The sequence below is a fragment of the Henckelia pumila genome, chromosome 2 (assembly GCF_033568475.1).
Source record: "Henckelia pumila isolate YLH828 chromosome 2, ASM3356847v2, whole genome shotgun sequence".
Taxonomy (NCBI): Eukaryota; Viridiplantae; Streptophyta; class Magnoliopsida; order Lamiales; family Gesneriaceae; genus Henckelia; species Henckelia pumila.
Genome location: NC_133121.1, coordinates 9,909,165 through 9,930,429, shown reverse-complemented (window position 1 = coordinate 9,930,429; position 21,265 = coordinate 9,909,165). Strand labels below are relative to the sequence as shown.

Here is a 21,265-nt window from a genome sequence, read left to right as displayed (position 1 = left end):
AAGAAATTTAATATTGATTAAAATATCGATAATCAAAGTTTGAATGAAAATCATATCACTTAAAGATTTTACTCCATCTATATCTTGATTACTTATCTTAATTTTGTAAACTAAATATCTCACAAAATTAATAAATAAAATCTAAATATATACTCTATCTCCAATATTATCTCGAAATATATAATTACTAATATTAATTATCATAAATTAACTATTATCACAAATAAATAATTAAATAATAAAAGATCCTAAACGTAATTTAGAAAAATTACGGTTTTCACATTCTCCCCACCTTAAAAGAAGTTTCGTCCTCGAAACTTTGATTAACTTACTAGTAAGGTTCGCTAAGCTAAATGGTTCGATCGGTTACTCAGGTATAAGCCCTAGCATCTTACGAATCTCTTAGATGTAAACGAATGGGTGGCGCCAAAATCGAACGAAACAGATAAAGAAACATTGTTGATTAGAATGGTACCTTCCATGACTTTGTTTGCACCGCCTGCTTCTTCTTGAGTAATTGCATAGACACGAGCATTGGGTTTATTTTCCTTTGGTTGGCCTTGGGTAGTATTACTAGTATGTGGTCCTGTCCTTGCCTTCATGGTTTCGGGACATTGAGCAATTCGGTGTCCGAATTTTCCACAGTTGAAACAGGCACCAGTGTTTCGACGACATTCCCCTTCATGTCGGAGGTTGCAGGTGGGTCATAGCTTGATCTGTGGACAGTTTGGAGCAACATAAGTTTCCTTGAAGGATTCATCAGAATTGTTCGAACGCTTGGACATATGTTTGTGTGAAGAAGATTGGCCCGTCAGAGGTCGTTTGTTGTGGAAGTCATTCTCACGACGCTTGATGTCCGATTCAGCTCTGATGGCCGCTCCCATCAAATCCGCGAAGTTGGCAGGCTGATAAACTGCTAATGCCGACTGTATACGACTATTCAACCCCTTCTTGAAACGATGCAACTTCATATCGTCATCTCCCATAATTGTTGGGGCATAGGAACCAAGCTCATTAAACTTGGAAGTGTATTCCACCACTGTCATGCCTGGTGTTTGCGTAAGATTCTCAAAATCGTTCAGCTTCTGCATTTTAACTTCAGCTGGAAAGTACTGCTTCAGAAATGCGGTACGGAACTGCTGCCATGTGATTTCTCCCACAGCTAGCATAGCAGGTGAAACGGCTTCCCACCATTTCCTTGTTTTGTCCTCCAGAAAAGGAATCGTCACCTCTACTTTCAGTGCTTCAGGAATTTCAAGTAAACGAAGTTGGTCCTCCATCTTATTCATCCAATTTCGTCCCACTTCTGGATCGGCATCCCTTTGAACATTTCAGTTCGGTTCTTGTGAAGAGCCTCGTAATGGAATTTGACTCCATTCTGGGCAGGTGGTGGAGGTGGCGGATTTCCATTGCCATTTCTGTTGGTGTTTCCCATCCCTTGGATAGTTGTTGCCACTATTGCTGCAATAGCCGCAATGTCTTCTCTACTAAGGTTGACTCTTGGAGGTGGGTTCGAATTATCCCCCTGGTTGTTGTTGTTGTTGTTGTTGTTGCGAGTTCTAGGGGGTGCTCCGGCCATTTTCTACAGTAAAGGAGTTCTAAGAGTTTGTCGAAACATGACACTTTAAGAAGAAAGGAAATAGCGGAATAAATAAATCAATAAATAATCCAAAGGATAAAAATTATTTTATTGATTCCCAAAATTTCATGAAGGTAAACAAAACAAGTCAAGTCTCAAAACACCAAGACATCAGAACCATGCTGAATAAAAATAGTGCTGAATAAAAGGAATAAGCTAGGTGATAGTCTAATCTATGATTTCTCCATCGCCCACGGCTTCATCTTTTGCCGAAACGTCTTCTGGGTCCTCATTTCCCACAAGGGCTGCCATAAGGAGCTGATCAATGTACTGGAGTGCGGTTAAGTTTTGTGCCTCTAAGTTGTGCACAGTGTGTTGCAGTTCTTGCACTTGATTTTGTAAACCTTGGATACGGATTCCCGACTCTTGACTCCGTAGAGCCTCTTTGCGTGCCTCCTCAAGGAGTATGGCTTGAAGTTCCTTCACTTTAGCTAGGGAAGATGCTAGTTCCTTCTTTGTTTCCTCGTGTTCCTTATCCTCCTTATTGAGGTAATTATATGCAAACCTTTCAACATCGGATTTAAGGTGGTCCTGATGCTCCTCCATCTCGCTCTTGTTAGCCTTTAGCATTTTCATGTTTTCAATCATTTTCTCTTTCTCGTATTGCTCCACGTATAGAGAAGACCTCAATGATTCGATAACTTGATCCTTGCTTCGCACAATGCTTTTGCGAGCCGTAAATTTGGTGCGAGCCATCTTCCTAAAATAAATAGGAATGGGTTCAAGTTAAAATTCAAATTGATGAAACTTCAGGCAGAATTGATATAGAACAAGATTTTTAGGCGAATTTTCCAGAAAAGAAAATTTTGAGATATTTCCAATGATCGAAACTACTGATCACAAGGAGTATGAGACAATCGACAGAATCAAATTTCGAGTTTCCCACGAAAAGTTATAGGCAAAACAAACATTTCCAAAAATAGCAAAAACGCGAATTCGAGGGTTCAAACAAACGAATTAGGGCTAAAAGCGTCACTGGTCATACCAAGTACGAGTTTGACTCAAAGGTCGGTTCGGGTCAGGATACGCTAGGCTAAGGTCGAAATTTGACAACGTCAAATTTTTCGGTACGGAATCCCATCCGGATTTATGAACCTGGCGGGCTCTGATACCACTAAATGTCACGCCCCGCTCCCGGGGTCGGGTGACATCGCCGTTGCTTTCAAATAAAATTCGAAAACAACCAGGCTCTTAGTACAGAATTTAACTAAAACCAGTATATTTCATGAATAAATTCCAAAATAAATATTCTGTACAACTCAAAATTTCCAAATTTGGAATAAACTTTGCAGTACAACTTAAAAATCAGTATAATAACTATAAAATCTCAAAACTATCTTCATCCCCATCTCCAAGACATGACTTGTTCTTGCTCATCTAAGTCGTCATCTTCGTCATCTGGGAGGAAAAGTAAGGGGTGAGTGTTTTGGGAAACACTCAGCAAGTGGGGGCCGATCGATCATACCAAAAATTCATATATATAGATATATTCATTTGAGAAAACTCATACTTGGATTTCAAGCATGTCATATTTCAAAACATATCATCTCATAGCATGTCTCATCATAGCATAACATAAACATCATCTTCATAACAAAATAGACATGATTTACATATTTTGGCCAGACACTGAAATTCCTCTCATTAATCGTGACTAACTGATCAGTCCCCTATATGTAATCCCTCTAAGGGGTGAGGTCATGGAACGGTTATTATTACCCACCGCATCAGGGCCATAACATAACATGATTCGGAAATTCCCTTTCCACTCTTAATTTGAGTCATAACAGTGCCAAAACATACTTATAACAAATTTATCAAGAATATCAATTACATAGCAAAATTCGAAAGAATATCATGAACGATCGAAATTTTAAATCATACATAAGGTTTTAAAACAAAAGCCCACTTACCTGGATATATTGGTGCGAGATTAAATACTTCACAGATGTCTCGAAAAATCAGAATTGCTTTTTTTCCCAAGAATTCACTTTGCTTCCTAGTCCACGTGGTGGTAGATTATTGGACAACACTTTAATTCCTCCACTTTCTAATCTAACTCCACGTGAGAATTATAAGAAAGTTGGACAATTTCTTTGACCCAAGTGGTCTGCTATTCTCGAAAATAAGGAAATAAAATGACGACTTTCTGACTAAATTTTGCAGCCTTTTTCCTCAACAAAATGGAGAGAAAGTGGCCGAAAACTAAACCTACAAACTAATTGGGTTTCTCGAAAATAAGGAGAGAAAATAGAGACGATTTAGGTGTGATTATTCTACAAGCACCGCTCCTCTATTTATAGGCACCAAGAAATTTAATATTGATTAAAATATCGATAATCAAAGTTTGAATGAAAATCATATCACTTAAAGATTTTACTCCATCTATATCTTGATTACTTATCTTAATTTTGTAAACTAAATATCTCACAAAATTAATAAATAAAATCTAAATATATACTCTATCTCCAATATTATCTCGAAATATATAATTACTAATATTAATTATCATAAATTAACTATTATCACAAATAAATAATTAAATAATAAAAGATCCTAAACGTAATTTAGAAAAATTACGGTTTTCACAACTAGGACACGTGACATGGAGGCGGTTGAGGGAGTGATCGGGTGCGTTGGATCACAAGGCCTAAATGAAGGGTTTTGATGATTCACAATCAAAACCATTCGATGAAAGCTGAGTGAATCTAGACTACTAAATCGGGTGTTTGAGATATGGTGTATATATCAAAGGTTACATCAAAGGGATGCGATCTGGGTCGTTGATATGAAAATGGACAAACAAGATTTAATCCTGCAATAATACGTCATCCGATGGTTGTGATCAATAAGATGAGATCAAATCTGACGGAGCAGATTGAATATCATCAAATAGACACACCAATTGCGGATATGACCTTAAAACCTTTGAGTGTCAATAAAGTTCAAAAATCATCTGCATGTCGTTGTGTTTTGTAATTTGGAGTGCTCCTATTACAAAACGTAAGTCGTTGGATTTTGAGAGACGATTTTCGTGTTCGATTAGCACTGTGTGGGAAAATTTGTCTGTAGGATACAGATTCCAACTTTAGTATCGACTTAAACATTCTATCAGTGTCATGTTTCAGTACCTAGCACGACATCTGTCAAGACACAAACTAAACAGAACCGATTTCAAGCAATAAAATGTTTAAATTTTTGAGCTTCAAATAGAAATTAAAATTATATAACTAATTCGAGCATTAAAATTTTCCTCACATTTGTCTTTATTCGATTAATTTACATTCTCTGTTTGCTTTCCAATATGCTAGAGAACAATAATTGCTATACTGAAAAAGTGTTTGAGTTATAACATTTGATACGATGTACAGTTTGAGCGATTTGAGATGCATAAATAGTTAACTACCAACAACTGTAGATATAAGGATTGTATAACTTAAAATAATTTTTCTACCAGAAAAGCAGTGAATCTCATGTACGATTTGAAATATTTGAGTTGTATATTTTCATCAACTATAGTTTGGATCATACCGAACGATTGTGTAATCTTGCAACTCATTAGAATCCAACTGGTGTATTTGGCTTTCAAATCAATTGTGAGGTTAAAGCATTGTCATTTAATTTACTAAAAAATTTAGTTAACCATAATTATACAAATTAAAATTTTAAGCGTTACAACAATTCGACAATCGCGTTTCGATTGATATATATTCTGATTACTCGAAAAAAGACAATTAATTTATATATATCATATTTTAAATGGGCCCACGTTTAATTTCATCCTAAGGTTTAGACATGGACCGAAAGGGAAAAAAAACTGAATATGTTTTCCAGATGATAAGAGTGAGTCATTTAAAAAAAGAAAGAAGAAGAAGTTAGTTATGTCACCAATCACAGCTTGACAAGTGGAACTTTATATGATCATGTAAATATTTTTAAAAATAAAAATAAAAAAAATAAACTTTGTTCGATATATTTAGTTTAAATTACAAATATAAATGGATGTGTAAACGATGTCATTCAAAATAATTAAATAACTGTTTAAATCGAAACAATTTGAAAAAATCGGTTTTTATTGTATCAAAATTTAGTTATTTCATTTTTTTCGAGTTGGTTGCAGCTACGTACTTTAAAAAATTGAATAAATCGAAAAAACGGATTTTTTTAAAAATGAACTTCAATTTTATTTTTATTTTTATATATGAAATCGTACTCAATTGAGTGTTGTACTGGGCTTCAACCTTTCATATCATTTTTATTTTATTTTCTTTCTTTAAAACCGGTTTTCGTTATAATTTACATCAATATTTTATTTATTTATTTATGATATTCTATATGAGATATAGTATGCTGAGTTTTATTTTTATAATAATTAAGAAATAAAAAAATTTAAGCATACATTGTTATAAATAAGTAACAACTCCATAAACGGAACATGAAGTACAAACGATGTTCGAAAAAAGGTAAAAGAAGAAGTACAAATGAAGGAAAAAAATCGGCCCAAGCTTGAAACTACCAATGTTTTATTTTACACAAATACTCATGGCGGTCTCACAGGTCAATTTTGTGATACAAATATCTTATTTAAGTCAACGATGAAAATGAATTATGTTTTATGCCAAAAATATTACTTGTTATTTTAAATATTGATAGGACCGGCCTGTCTCATAAATAAAAATTCGTGAGACCGTGTCATAAGAGACATACTCATTATTTTATTTTCTAAAGGCAATGTTTCAAATATATGTGTATATATATATTTATATTTATATATACGCACACTTCTTGTCTAATATTATATGAAAGATACGTAAAACAAGGATGATAAATCAATATACTTGATAAGATAATCATATATGACAACAATCATTTGTAAACATCAAGTCAATATATATACACGCACCGCTTGTCTAATATTATATGAAAGATACATAAAATAAGAATGATAAATCAATATACTCGATAAGATAATGATATATGACAATAACATTTGTAAGAGAATTGATATTTACACTCTACTTTGTATTATATATATTTTACTTTATGTGTAAAATATGTGTCTAATTTATTCATAAGTGAAGTGCAAATAAAAAAAACAAAGAGTAAAGATCAAATCTCCATTTGTAAACATAAAGTCAAATATTAGATAAAACGAAAATAAAATCAATCAATATTTTAGCATGTTGACTGTTGAGTACCGGCCGACTCTTGAAATTATATAATTTATGCTCGCATTATACTATTGACTAGTATAGATGACGTCATGGTCGGGTACATTGTACATTTCCCATGTTGCACGCTCAGTCCGTGAAATTCCTATAAATGAGCAATCCCATTTGGGGCACGCATGTGAGCACAATTTATGGATATCTCAATGCAATGAAATAATTGTTTTTTTTAGAATAAAATAAAATAATTTTTCCAATTAGGGAATGTTAACAGATGCTGAGAAATAAAGACTCAAATCAATGCTTGTCAAAATAATAATAATAAAAGACTCAAATCAATGCTCCCCTCTCCCAAAAATAAATAAATAAATAAATTTCGTCTCTTCGAAATATGGTTGTAACAATAAATTAACATGCAAGGCCCACCCCGGGAAGCTTTGATAAAACCATTTGGTACTTTTTTTTTTTTGGAAGTACAAAGTTTATATTATTTGGTAGAAATTTAAACAATCCACATTGTTACGTGTACTTGTGTTTCTAAAAAGAGCGCGGAGTTTGTTGAAACGTCGACGTCAAGCTTTAAGAACCACAAACTTGATTAAGATAGCGTTGAAACGAAGAAAAGTTGAGAATTGATTTCTAAAAAATTTTCCAAACATTTGTCTAAGTATGGTTGATCTAAATTTTAGCGTAAAAAAAGTTCTTTTTTTAATAATTATTAGGAAATTAATTTAAGACTATGTGCATAAATTTTCTATCGAGGGAAATGAAGGAACGTAATTTGTTTTCACAAGAAGAATTTTGAATTGGTTAGAGACTGATCTAAAAGTTTACATATTGTATTTTATTTTGTTATTATAAAAAAAATCAAATTCCTGTAAGGTCATTCATGATTTTGACAATTCCTTACAACATTCATGGTTCATATTTAATCTCGCTCAATCATCATTCGTAAAAAAATAAAACTACAATCACTTTTTCTTTTGACGGGACTATGATCACTTTTTTAAAAATGGAAAATTTACGTTCATCTCTCTTACATTTTTGCCTTTGATATTCATCTCGTATATGTTATAATTTTTATACTTGATATTCTTACACTTCTGCTTTTGATATTCATCTCGTATATGTTATAATTTTTATACTTGATACTGAGGTAAACGTCAAAGTGCGGGAGGTAAATGCGAATCACTTATTTAAAAATTGATGTCGAAGTATGCAACCTGTTGGAATTACAAATTATAATTTACAAAAAAAACATTGGGCTTGGTAAAGACTTTACTGGGCCACCTTCTACTGCTTCCTGTCTACCTAAAGTAAGTATTTGACCCAGATTCAAACCCGATCCAAAGCCCACTTAAATTTGACGGAAATGTCAAATGGATATTGGGTTTGGATAACCAATATCTTTTTCTTTTCTTTTCTTTATTTTTTTTATAAAAAAAAAATCGGATAACCAGTATCTATTTTCTCACCATTTAGAAAAATATATATTCTTATTTTTTGTTCATTTGTAGCTAATTACTCAAACAATGGCGATTTATGAACTTGTTCTATTAATTTACGGGGAAGAAGAATTTTGTGAAAAATATTTTGATGAGACCAAGGGTTACTGCCTACTGGCTCAGTAGATTTGATCGTGTTGGTTTTTTCAGAAATAAAAATATCATTTTAACGTTGATCCTTTGATTTTATTCTAAATTACATGTTTTCAAAATTTATTTTTACAATGAAATAGTATTTTTAAAATTAATTTCAAGAGCTCGAGTATTATATTTTGTTCTTTCTTTTGTGCCCAATTTCTATAGAGTCAACCGTGTTTTAATGATGCGAAAAATAAAATAAAAAAACAACTAAAACTTGATACCGGGTTTTAGTGATCGAAAACGAGTTGGGCATCATTTTTTTTTCCTGTTTGTTTTTATATCCTTTGTCTACACAAAAAAGTTTGTAGATGGTGTGTGGTCAAAATAAAAAATTACAGCATGGTCCCTCAATATTTTTTATAATCACGATATTACCCGTATTATAATATAGATCAAATTTAAATAAAAAAACACTATATAAGCACGCAACGTACACGTCGAAGCACTAATATATATATAACATATGCACATATACCATACCATATTATTAAATCTACACCTATATATTAAGCCTCCACCCCCTAGACCGTCTCTTTGGTCGGGGTCGTGTGGCTTGATCTATTTTTTCTTTTTCTTTGACTGTCTGTTTTTTTTTTCTTTGACTATACAAAAAAATTTGTAGGTTGGTGTGGCCAAAATAAAAAATTGCAGCATAATGCCTCAATAGTTTTTATAATCACGATATTACCCGTATTAATCTATACTATTATATAAAAAAATGTGCCTATTATAGTAACTACCTTGAGGACATCAAATTTATTTATTCCAAAATTACCCTTTTCTACCCAATATTTAACTAAAAACTTCCTACTAACTCCATTATTTACTTTTAAAAAAAACTTCTCCTCTACACACACAAAGTGTGTGCATTTTTTACTAGTAATATATTAAGCGTCCACCCCCTAGACCGACTCTTTGGTCGGGGTGGTGTGGCTTGATCTATTTTTTCTTTTTCTTTTACTGTCTGTTTTTTTTCTTTGACTATACAAAAAAGTTTGTAGGTTGGTGTGGCCAAAATCAAAAATTGCAGCATAGTCCCTCGATAGTTTTTATAATCACGATATTACCCATATTATAATATAAATCAAATTTAAATAAAAATAATAATATATAAGCACACAACGCATGTGTCGGAGCACTAGTATGTATAACATATGCACATATACCATACTACAAAATTAAATACCTATATATTAAACCTCCACCCCCTAGACCGATTATTTGGTCGGGTGGTGTGGCTTGTCTTTTTTTTTTTTCCTCTTCCTGTTTGTTTTGTTTTCTTTGCCTATACAAAAAAGTTTGTAGGTTGGCGTGGCCAAAATCAAAAATTGCAGCATGGTCCCTCAATATTTTTTTATAGTCATGATATTACTCACATTATAATATAAACCAAATTTAAATAAGAAAATATTGTATAAGCACGCAACGTGTGAGTCGAAGCACTTGTATTATATTAAGTACTAATGGGTCATAAATCTAAATTACTATTTTATTATTTCACGAAGTCCATTATTAGGACCATTAAATGAGTCCGACCCAATAAGAGTCAAGCCCAATGATTTTGAGAATCGGAGGGCTTTCTTTGAATAATTTTCGATGTTTTTAATGTTTTGTTCGTGAAGAAAAGGACGATCCACAGTTTTTTTTATTAGAATTCATAGGAACAAAGTCCACACGCCTAAATCCAACATTCCCCATTTTCCCTGAATTTAATTCATCTAACGATTTTTTTTGGTTCTGGTACGTTATGCTATTATTGTTTGTTCATTTAATTGGATAATATAATATTTTAAAATCCCAATTCCCACCCAGCCACCCAAACAACGGCTATTTAGTATTTATCCCTCTTGAAATCTAATGCACATACAAAAAGCTCCAATTCTTGGAATTGAATTCATCTCATATGCTGAATCCTCGTCAATTTCTACAACAAATCAATTGAATACGAATTCAGCCTCGATTTCTTTTTTCGTTTTAATTGATCACAGAACCCATCAAATTGATTGATTTACAAAAAATTTCTTACCCATGGAAGCTCCGATTCAATCAAACGATGGCTATCTTGGCGCCGGCTTCTTCGAGCTGCTTCTTCGCCTCCTCGGCCTCCTCCTTGGAGGCCCCTTCCTTGAATTTCTTCGGCAATCCTTCGATCAATTCCTTCGCCTCCTTCAACGCCAGGTTCGTCAAGGCCCTGACCACCTTAATCGTCGCGATTCGGGCGTTGCTCGGCACATCCTCGATCACGACGTCGAATTCCGTCTTCTCCTCCACGACGGGAGCCGCCTCCGCCGCCGGAGAAGCGGAGACCGCGGCGACCGGGGCGAATGATGCGGCGGACACGCCTAGCTTGTCCTGGAGGTACTCGACTAGCTTCTGTGCGTCCGATAAGGTTAGGTACGAGATCTGGTCACCTAGGTCGACGATTTTCTCGGGAGCGTCGACGGCGGCGACAGGGCGGAGGACCGTGGCGCGGCTGTTGGGGAGCTTGCGAGAGGTTCTGGCTGTGAATTCGGAGATGTGTCGGGAAAAGCAGATAGAAGATCTCAGGGAAGCGGCGGCGGAGGGTGTAGGATAAGAGGGGTAGCGCAGGTTAAGTGAAGATAGCGTGGAAGCCATGTCTAGCAGCTCTAGCTAACCAAGGACTGAAGTGGGAGAAGCTGGGATAAGGCAACGAAGGAGGTTCTTAGATTAGATAAAAGTAAATGGGCTTATCTTTCTTTTTTAATATGGGCCAAAAGCCCATAACAGAACAATAAATAATAGGACAACGAATAAAATTTTAATTGGATCAAAATACAAGAGCCCAAACCTCGCAGTGCGCCAATGATAATGATAATACTTAGATTGTGTTTTGTTGAGCTTTTAGTACGCGCTTTTCATCTTTTCTTTCATAAAAACTCACAATTTTGTGAAATTTTGTGAAATAAAATCTGAAAATTGCTTCTTAAAAGCTCTTCTGAACACTACCTTAATACGAAAACTTTAGTTGTTTAACTTTGATTTGATATACTTCATCGGTCTCGCTCATTTAAACTTGTGTGTATTTTCACACAAATTCAAAAAGTATTTGGAAAAATAAATATTGTAAAACAATTCTCATTTGTGCTTATTTAATTAAGATTTTGATATAATAAAATAATCATACAATTTATTGATGATATTGTTTTAATAGGGTAGATTGATAAAAGAGTAAGAAAGATAGTTAAATCTAAAAAAACTAAACTATATGATGGAGACGGGTGAAAAATAAAATATAGCATAAATGAATGAGACAAAAAGAGTAGTTGATAATTGATTGATGTATGACATCTTCAATTTATACATTGAAAAATATCACATATTTCTTAATAATAAGACATTATTACCTCTTGAAAAAAATCTCAAATATGATGAAGATGATGTTTGATTTGAATCGAGATGAATATTATAATCGATTGACATACTATAGGTTTTCTTTTCTTTCCCCATCCAAAAAGAAGAAGAAAAAAAGCCCGATTCACGCGTATGACTTATGTGAATCAGGAGGAAAGTATGATTTATGGATACAGTATATTTTTATGTCAATTGCACACTAAGAGCCGTTCAAAAAATCTCTATGCACATGAATTTGTTTGGGCATTGCGAAACTTCGCAAGAAAAGTTGAAGGATCTGTCATGTTGGTTTGGACGTAGACACGTTGATGCTGTTAAAGGGTATTATTCGATAGGTGTCATTATGAGAGATGAGTTTGGTGGGTGCCATGGCTTTTAAAATCCGTTTCCCATGATATATTCTCTGGGGTGAGCTTATGGTTATTTTGCAAGGTTTATTATCCTGCAAGTGTTTTCATATATCTAGAGTTGAAGTGTTATTTGATTCGATAGATGTTGTTCGAGCAGTGACAGAATCAGTCGATTGCTTTGAGACAAAATAAGTCCTGATTGATCGAGTTAAAGAGCTATTAATGGACAATGCGTTTGGAGGGATAACTCATATTCGAAGAGAAGCAAATTTTGGCTCATTCTCTAATCAAGTTTGTTTGTTCCAATGTTAATGATGAATTTGGAGTAATTCGTGCTCTTTACCGTTGTGGCTTAAAAAAATTGTATCCAAGCATATTGATATTTAATGTTGACGTTGTTTTACTAAAAAATAAAACTTGAATGAATTTGGTAAATTGATATGACTCTTGTTCATATTTCTTTTGCTATCTGATTAATATTTACTTGATTACTATTTATTTATAAAAACATCACAATTTGTGAAATTGATGTAAATCTATTGTTAACTTGTTACTAGTTACTTATGAAATTAATTTTTTTTTTTTCATATTCTATTTCTACATTAGACATTTTTTAAAAAAGTTTGCCATTTATTTTTTTATTTGTTCTGTTTCTTTTTATTTTTTCACTTTAAAAAAAAGTAAAAATGAAAAACAAAGAAAATACGCATCTCTGATGGGGGCCATTTAAATATATAGGTCTGATCTTGTTTTCAATTCAATACTCTTGACTTTTTAATTCAGTCAAAGTTAAATCATTTTTCCTCCTCTCTCTCTTCCCTCTCTCCTCTCCAAGATTCGAACCTGACTCACTCCCTCCTCATGGACTCTAACCACTAGACCACAAATATTTTTGATAATAATACTACACAATAAAATATATATACAATGGTTTGGGTTGACCCAAGCCCCCGGCTTGGTCAACCCATGTTTGGGTCAACCCAGGCTTGATCGACCCAAACGGTCGACCAAGCTGTCAAAGCGTTCGACGATCGCTTTCCCAACGCAGAGACGTGAAAGAAGAAAAGGAGGAGAGAGAAAATATTTAAAGAGACGTAAAAAAAAGAAAAGGAGAAGAGAAAAAACACTTAAAAAAAAAAGCAATATAATGTTTTCGATCAAAAATTTATCAATTAAATTAAAAACAAGACCACGTCTGTATATCTCATTTCGCCTCTCTCATGGCCCAATATTTCATCTACTATAAATACCAGATCAACGCTCGGCAAATTTCTCTTCATTTGCCTAGGTTTCTCGATTCTGGGAAGCAACTAAGCAAGGCCGTTTCTCCCCCTTTCTATATCACACACAAACACACAATTCACGCTTCGAATAGTTTCACATATACGCTTGGAAATTAGGTTGCACGCTGCTGGAGTAGAATCATCTGTTTCCTCCGTTCGTATTGTAAAAGCGACGTTGTACGGTAAGAATCTCTCTTCCAAGTTGCGAAACCCTAGATTGGTTCTGTTCTTTTTTCTAGATCCCAGTGTAGTTTTTGATGTGTGCACGTTAATTTATTGGATTTTATTGCTATAAGATATCTAGGGTTTCGGATCGGAAGTTTTAAGGTGTTTCTTAAAGAGAACGTGCTGCGTGTTTTATTCTGATTTTTAGGATTTATTCATTCGCTGTTTTATTCGTGTTTTGTCTCCGGTGCTCTGGTTTTATTGGTTTGATCTCTAATTTTTCCTTACTGCAACTTATATTTGTAATAATTATAATTGTATGAAATCCGTGTTTTTCTTAATTTATGTGTTAAATAGTCGTGCTGATGCTAAAAATTCTGTAAATGTTTACGATTATACCTGGATAAATGTTAATTGTATAAGTTATTTGATAATCTCAGCTGACACGACACCAATACATCCATGACATGGTCTTTTTTTTGGTTATTTTCTCGAGATATTTTGGCGACCACCACTACATATGTTTTGGGTCTGGTAGTTAACTGTTTGCAATTTTGTGGATATATCTGGTAATCAATTGAGTTTTCTCTCGTTAGCCATTGTGTGTACAGCTGTGTATGTGTTTGTTGTCTCCTTCTACAATTGTGGATTTTATTGTTTCTTTTTCCTCCACTTATTCCCGAACATCTGCTTCTGTTGATGTTAAAGGATACTTTGATATGGTCACTGCTGCAACTGCCTCATCAACTGACATACGATATGCACCAGAAGATCCCACTCTCCTAAAACCATGGGTAGGTTTGGTTGATGGTAGTACAGGTTATGTTTACTTTTGGAATCCAGAGACTGATGTGACTCAGTATGAGAGGCCTGTAGCCCCTTCGCTGGCAAGTTTTGTTCCATCCCACAAATCTTTGAGTTCATCGGTTCAAAAATCTTCCCTTGGCAATAGCAATAACGGTGATGCTGCCGATGATAAATACCTCAAAGTTAGCAATGGTGGGCATTTGCCATTAAAAAATGCCTCCGGCTCTGGAAGTCATCAGGTATATCAAGGGATTATCTTTTGAATTCTTCACATCATTATATGCCTTATTTGGTAACTAATTTTTAAATTTTGTTTGGATCCTCTTGTTTTGGTGGGGTTATCCTGTTTGGGTTACGAGTCTTATGACAACAGTCTATACGGCCAAGATAGATTTCACTTACTTTTTTAGTGCTCCATGCCATGGTCATGTTTTCAGACTTTTGTCGGTGCTACAGAAACACCGTGATTCATGAAGTGTCTAGTATTCAGCTGTCTCCACTCTCCACTTTCTATAGATATCTTGAATTATACTGATTAATTGCATGATGACATCTATAAACCTGTTTTTTTTTCTTTTCTGAATGATAGTTTACTAATAATTCTGAATTCGAAAAAACAAGCTGTTTTTATTTTTGTCATTGGCTTTCCTGGTAGAAATAAATTGGTTTTGCCACAGAGGGATCCATACTTTATTTTAATAGGGTGTTTTTTTTTACAAGCAAAACTGAACATAATGTTGCTATTTGTAAAAGCTGGCATAATCAATTTTTAAAACCTGCATTCCTGCAACCAACTATGACGAGAATATATTTTGTCACTAGATTCAGTTGTTAATGGCTTAATTCTAAAAATCCATTTTTATGCTTTGTTGAGTGAAAAATGAACGTACTTGTTCACTCTTTTCATTTCTGCGCAGCCTTTTTTTAGTTTAATGAAGTTTGTTTGTCTTTTATGAAACTAATTTGCTTTGTTGGATAAACTCACCGCGTTTTCCTATTTGTGTTAAGGCTGCCTGGATCAGATCAGATCATTCGCAAAATCACTCAAATGGGAAAACCAATGCTGGATGTGGATCATATACTTTTAATGGTGCCGATAGCTGTTTGTCTGCCGAGTCTTTTCGCATCCAACATGAAATTACAGTTAGCGTAAGCATCTATGATTCTGTGCATAATTCTTTGATCATTATTCTCCTATAGAGGACCTTTTTTCTATCTAGTTATCTAAAATCTTAAAGGACCTACCTTTATTCTGACTCGGACCTTAGCTGAAATGGATGCCTTGCTCAGTCAATGATGGAGAGCCTAAGTTATGTAATTGATTTTGAAGACCAATTTTGTGGTAATTTAAATCTATAAATGGTTCTTGGTGCTTAAGATTATGTTCTTTGGACTGTCGAGTCAGTTTAGAATTTGAGAACTTTTTGACACCTAGGCGTAGATTGGTGTATTGGAATGGTATAAGGTGTGGATGAGAAAGTAGTGGTAGAAGCGTAGCCTTAAGAAAGGAATGGGATATATCTATGTAGCATGGACACGGCTAAATTTTTTTTTGAAGTGTCGGACACGGATACGGACACGACACGCAAATACGCGTGTCGGACACGGCACAAACCGTGTCGTTGATTTTTTAAAGTTTGACCAGTCGGACACGGCTCGGACACGGCTCGGACACGTTTCTGGACACTTTTGGGCTGAATTGCAAAAAACTATAAGTTTCAAGGGTTAAATTGAAAAACAATAAATTTCTGAGGACTAATTAATAAATAAATTAAATGAATTGGGCCTAAAAAAGCCCGGTCAGTCATTCTTTCTTCTGTCTTTTTCGTTTCTTTCATCTTCGATGAAATATGGTTTTCTATTCTAGGATTTTAAAATTTTAATACTAAATAAATATATATATATATGTATAGGAATTTTCAGCTGCCCAACCATGTTTACCCACTTGGTCCGCGACCACTAAAAAAAAAAACCAGTAAAACCCACTATCGGGTTTTAGTGGTCGCGGACCAAATGGGAAAACATGGTTGGGCAGCTGAGCATTCCTATATATATATATATATATAATATTTTTATAGTTTTTATCCTAGCCGTATCGTGTCTTATATTTTAAAATTTTTCCGTGTCGCCGTATCCGATGCCGTACCCGTATCCATGCAACATAGGGATATATACTTATTGTGCGTGGGTAGTTTATACAACCAAATGGTATGGATATAATGAAAATGTTTTTAATGATCAAATCAGAGCGTGGTTAAAAAATGAAATAAAAATATTCAAGAACTTTATTATTATTATTATTTTGATGATGATTATTAGTAAATTATATTTATCATTAATAACACTATAATTATATGATTGTTTTGTTTTTATTTTAAAAATTGTTATTAACGCATTTTTTTCATTATTATTATGATTATGATTGTGTATTACCATCATTATAGTTATGATTATTGTTACCTGTTATTATTACTATAACTATAATGATACGTATTATTATTTTATATTTATTATTGCTACTACAATGATTACTGCTATTAATTATTATTATATATTATCAAAGATAATATAATTAAGGATTGTCTTGTCAAAGAAAGAAATTGAAGGAATGGAATTAGCTAACAGGGAGGGAATGTGCATTCCCTTATCTAAACATACCAATCTTGTTTTTTTTCGGAACATGATTGTGAATGTTTGTTGCATTTTTAACCCATTTTGTCAATACCAATCTAGGCATTAGAATGAGGTTTTTTTTAGCTATCGAATCAAATTAGGATTACGTCCAACCAAAATAGCTGATTGATAGAGTGACTGGTTTCTAAGACGTAGATATGATTTGAGTCACTTACATTAGTGAAGTTATTTTGAAAAAAGGTGAAACAATACTGATGTCATGATCAGTTTTCTTAAAAATGATGTTATTTTAGATCTAGATCAACATCATCCAGTTATAAAAGTTTTGAATTCTGGCATTCTATTCTTGTTGAATTTAGATTTCTTCTTCGTCTTGTCCTGATACCTCGTCTGCATGTCTAGCATACACTTCTCTCTCCCTCTCCCTCTCCCTCTCCCTCTCCCTCTCCCTCTCCCTCTCCCTCCGCGTGTGCATATGCATATTTAATTTTCTTTGCATTCCCCGTGTGAAAAATAGTAACTTTTGTAAGCTGTATACGATTGACCCTTAAATTTTATAGGGAGATCTGGAAATCCAACCTTTCACCACTTTTGAAGCCACTGGTTTTCCTCCAGAGATTTTAAGGGAGGTATGGATATATTTTGTATCTTTGTGATCTTTCGATAGCCAGAAACAATTGAAGTCTTAACCATGAGTCAAGTAATTTTCTGTAACGTTCAGTGCCTACTGGAGGTCCATTGTGGAGAATAAGAACCCTTACTCGAATCATCTATCATTTTTTGTTGTCGCAGGTGCGATATTGGCTCCAGGTAGGAGCCAAATGTCGTACACTGTGCCGTCCTCCTGTGGGGGGTTGCATGTGTTTGGAGCTCCCTTTACCGGTGGACTATTTTTTGTGACTGGCGTTCCGAATCATCCAAACATGGCTGGGACTTCTGCGCCCGCTGGTCTGAAGAGAGAAGAAGTGTCCTGCTTTTCTTGTTGGCATCAGAAAGCAGTGCATTTCTACACCGAGGAATGATGCTTCTTCTTGCCTTGGCCAGTTGCATAAGTCCAAATGAAACTAATCAGAAAATTTGAAGTAGTACCTGTGATTCGGTGCACCCCTATAGTTTGTCCCATTTTTTAGAAGTGCTTTTGAATCACCCAACTATCGCTGTGCCTTCTGTTGGAAATGATTCAGTCTGCCCTTGGTGCGAAGAGAAGGAAATGCGTCATGTTCTTGTTGGTATCAGCAAGCAGTGCATGTCTCTTCTGACGGATGATGCTTCTTCTTTCCTCGGCCCCTTGTATAAATTCAAATGAAACCAGTCCGAAGATTTGGGAAACTCATCTGATTATTGGAATCTTCCCTCCCCTTCATTTCATTTTCAGGTACGACGTGCTGGTTTTTCTGTGCCGACTCCAATACAGGCACAGACATGGCCTATTGCTCGGCAAGGTCGTGATATTGTAGCCATTGCCAAGACAGGCTCGGGAAAAACTTTGGGTTACTTGATTCCAGGTTTTCTTCATCTGAAGCAATTGCGTAATAATCCTAAATTAGGACCAACAGTTTTGGTGTTGTCTCCAACAAGAGAGTTGGCGACTCAGATACTAGATGAAGCTGTGAAGTTTGGAAGATCATCTAATATAGCTTGCACGGTGTGTGTTTGGTGCTGGATTTTCTTATTGACTTCTATTCACTCAGAATGATTTTCTTACTAGTATGTGATTGTTTGCTACATGTGCGGCTGACCTATTTGAGGTGGCATATAAATTTGTATTTTCGGCCATATGATTTTGCCTGTTGGTTACTATTTCCTTGCTATTTATCTTGGAAGCTCCCATTTTTTGAAAAGTTAAACCTTTTGTCCTCTGACTCTCAATGCCTGCATTTTGTTTTAGTTTTTGAGACCAGTGTTCCTCGACTTTGTGGCTGATTTTAGTTTGATTTTTGACTGGTTTAGTGCTTATATGGAGGCGCTCAAAAAGGCCCTCAGCTGAAAGACCTTTTCAGGGGCGTGGATATAGTGGTTGCTACTCCTGGTCGTTTGAATGATATTTTGGAATCAAGAAAAGTTAGTCTCCGTCAAGTTTCATATTTGGTGTTGGATGAGGCAGACCGAATGCTGGACATGGGATTTGAACCCCAGATAACGAAAATTGTGAAGGAAATTCCTTCTCGCAGGCAAACCCTGATGTACACCGCTACATGGCCAAAGGAGGTGCGCAGAATTGCTGCTAATTTGTTGGCTAACCCTATTCAGGTTAACATTGGCAGTGTTGACGAACTTGCTGCAAACAGTGCAATAACACAGGTCCATATTTGACTGATTTGTAATCTCCATTCTGTTAGTTTATTTTTGACCGAGAGCAGAACTTTATGATCAGATATTTTCTCTTTAGCTGCAATTTTTTGTTACATTTTGGGGATATTGATGTTGTGTTTTATGTGTCTGCCACAGCATGTTGAAGTTATGTCATCAGGGCATAAGCTGAGGCGCGTAGAGCAGATACTAAGATCTCAAGAACCAGGATCGAAGATTATTATTTTCTGTTCTACAAAGAAAAGGTGCAACCAACTTGCTCTTTCTCTAGCCCGACAATTTGTAGCTGCGGCAATACATGGAGACAAAACTCAGGCTGAGAGGGATCATGTGTTGGGTCAGTTTCGCACAGGGCGGACCCCTGTGCTTGTAGCCACTGATGTTGCTGCTCGTGGCCTGGACATCAAGGATATCAAGTAGGTCACTGTTAATTGATCTTATGATAATTTTTGGGTACTAAACACCATAAAAGTATGTGGTTTTTTAGGGCGTTATTTGGATAATAATAATTTTTTCATACTTAAATACATGTACATGTACTAACAATATAGACAACGGAAATCAATCAGCTAAGATACAGAAGAATTTTTTGTGGATATTGGAATAGTTTGGACAATAGTCCCTTCCTGAAATTTATTGTCACAGGGTGGTGATAAATTATGACTTCCCAAATGGAATAGAGGACTATGTTCACAGAGTAGGAAGAACTGGGCGGGCAGGTGCCACTGGAGTGGCTTATACCTTTCTCTGTAACGAAAATGCCAAGCACGCGGCTGATTTGGTCAAACTTTTGGACGTAGCAAATCAACATGTCTCAGTTGAAATTCGTGATATGGCCGCCTCACGGGGCGGTGGTGCAGCAGGAAAATTTAAGCGCCAGTTTGGTTCAGCCCCTTCAGGCCCTAGAAGGTTCAATGATTCTACCGCTGGTGAACGAAACGGGGCAAGGAGTTCTCATGGAATGTCAGTATTGACGGATAGTAGTGGTGGTGGCCGTGATTCCGACCAGAGACGTGACAGGTATGTTATAATTGAGTGGTTTATTAATCTTGGTCGTGTATGTTGAACTTGTGACATAATAGTTATATAATCTGCAGAACTGGTGCGCCTGGGATCAATCAATACAAGAGCTCTGACAATAATGGCAAAATGGCTGATGAAAGTAGAAGAGGCAGAAGTGGCAGTAGATCCCCCAACAGGAAGTCAAGATGGAGTGAGTCTCATGTCAGATCTCGTAGTCGTAGCCTTGATAGATTCAGTGGGGCTGCTCCAGCTCCCACTTCAGCCTCACACATATTTCATGAATCAACAGCAATCACAAACAAACTTTACCCTCCAGGCAACCACAGGGGAAAGGATTAAACCACCCCATTCATAGAGAAAGGGAGGAACGTGTGGTGTCACCAGAAGAGGGCTTGATGGCTCGTCAGTGAGATTGGTAATATATGTGGGTTGAATACAGTTGGGTGGATAATCTATTTTAAAAGTATTTGTGTTTTCACTACATTAATCGACTTGAAAACATTACTGTTAATCATTTGTTGTACACTTGATTACCATAGAGAAGAGACGAGTGGACAAATGCGGTGCGATTTCTCGTATAAAAACATGTGTAGTGTTGTTTCTCAGAGACAGTATGTGAGATAATTTAACCAAACCCCCAACCCAAAAAGAAAAGAAAAGAAAAGATAAGAAAAAAGGAGATACGTATATGTTAGTCGTGGCTTATGTTCTGTAGCGTTACCATATTTGTAACATCAACAAATGTTTTAAAACGCTTGCTTGAGATCAAGAATTGTTTGAGCTAAGCATTGTCATTATTTTTTTTCCTTTTCTGTCGTAATGCCATTCGAATCCGACTGCATCCCTAGCACCGACTGCCGTGGAGATA

General features: G+C 35.3%; 3 protein-coding genes across 5 annotated transcripts; 1 reads left to right on the top strand and 2 right to left on the bottom strand.

Annotated features, from left to right (window-relative positions):
• Positions 1 to 704: 704 nt before the first annotated feature.
• Positions 705 to 1,280, bottom strand: LOC140877195 (uncharacterized). Its single transcript, XM_073280727.1, has one exon. It carries the CDS (start codon positions 1,278 to 1,280, stop codon positions 705 to 707), a length of 576 nt encoding a protein of 191 aa, XP_073136828.1.
• An 8,976-nt stretch (positions 1,281 to 10,256) lies between these two features.
• Positions 10,257 to 11,099, bottom strand: LOC140884547 (large ribosomal subunit protein bL12c-like). The gene is made up of 2 exons (XM_073291332.1): positions 10,480 to 11,099; positions 10,257 to 10,377 (listed from the first exon to the last, which is right to left on the bottom strand). The coding sequence occupies exon 1, from the start codon at positions 11,067 to 11,069 to the stop codon at positions 10,500 to 10,502; it is 570 nt and encodes a 189-aa protein (XP_073147433.1). The 5' UTR covers positions 11,070 to 11,099; the 3' UTR covers positions 10,257 to 10,377; positions 10,480 to 10,499.
• A 2,340-nt stretch (positions 11,100 to 13,439) lies between these two features.
• Positions 13,440 to 21,002, top strand: LOC140885287 (ATP-dependent RNA helicase-like protein DB10). 3 transcript variants are annotated; one of them, XM_073292246.1, is made up of 9 exons: positions 13,440 to 13,640; positions 14,332 to 14,669; positions 15,439 to 15,579; positions 17,625 to 17,693; positions 18,440 to 18,709; positions 19,015 to 19,365; positions 19,513 to 19,790; positions 20,020 to 20,394; positions 20,472 to 21,002. In XM_073292246.1, exons 2-9 carry the CDS (start codon positions 14,343 to 14,345, stop codon positions 20,734 to 20,736), a joined length of 2,076 nt encoding a protein of 691 aa, XP_073148347.1. In that variant the 5' UTR covers positions 13,440 to 13,640; positions 14,332 to 14,342; the 3' UTR covers positions 20,737 to 21,002. The 3 variants fall into 3 exon arrangements, with proteins under 3 accessions (XP_073148347.1, XP_073148348.1, XP_073148349.1); XM_073292247.1 differs by lacking the exon at positions 17,625 to 17,693; XM_073292248.1 differs by lacking the exons at positions 17,625 to 17,693; positions 18,440 to 18,709.
• Positions 21,003 to 21,265: the final 263 nt, after the last annotated feature.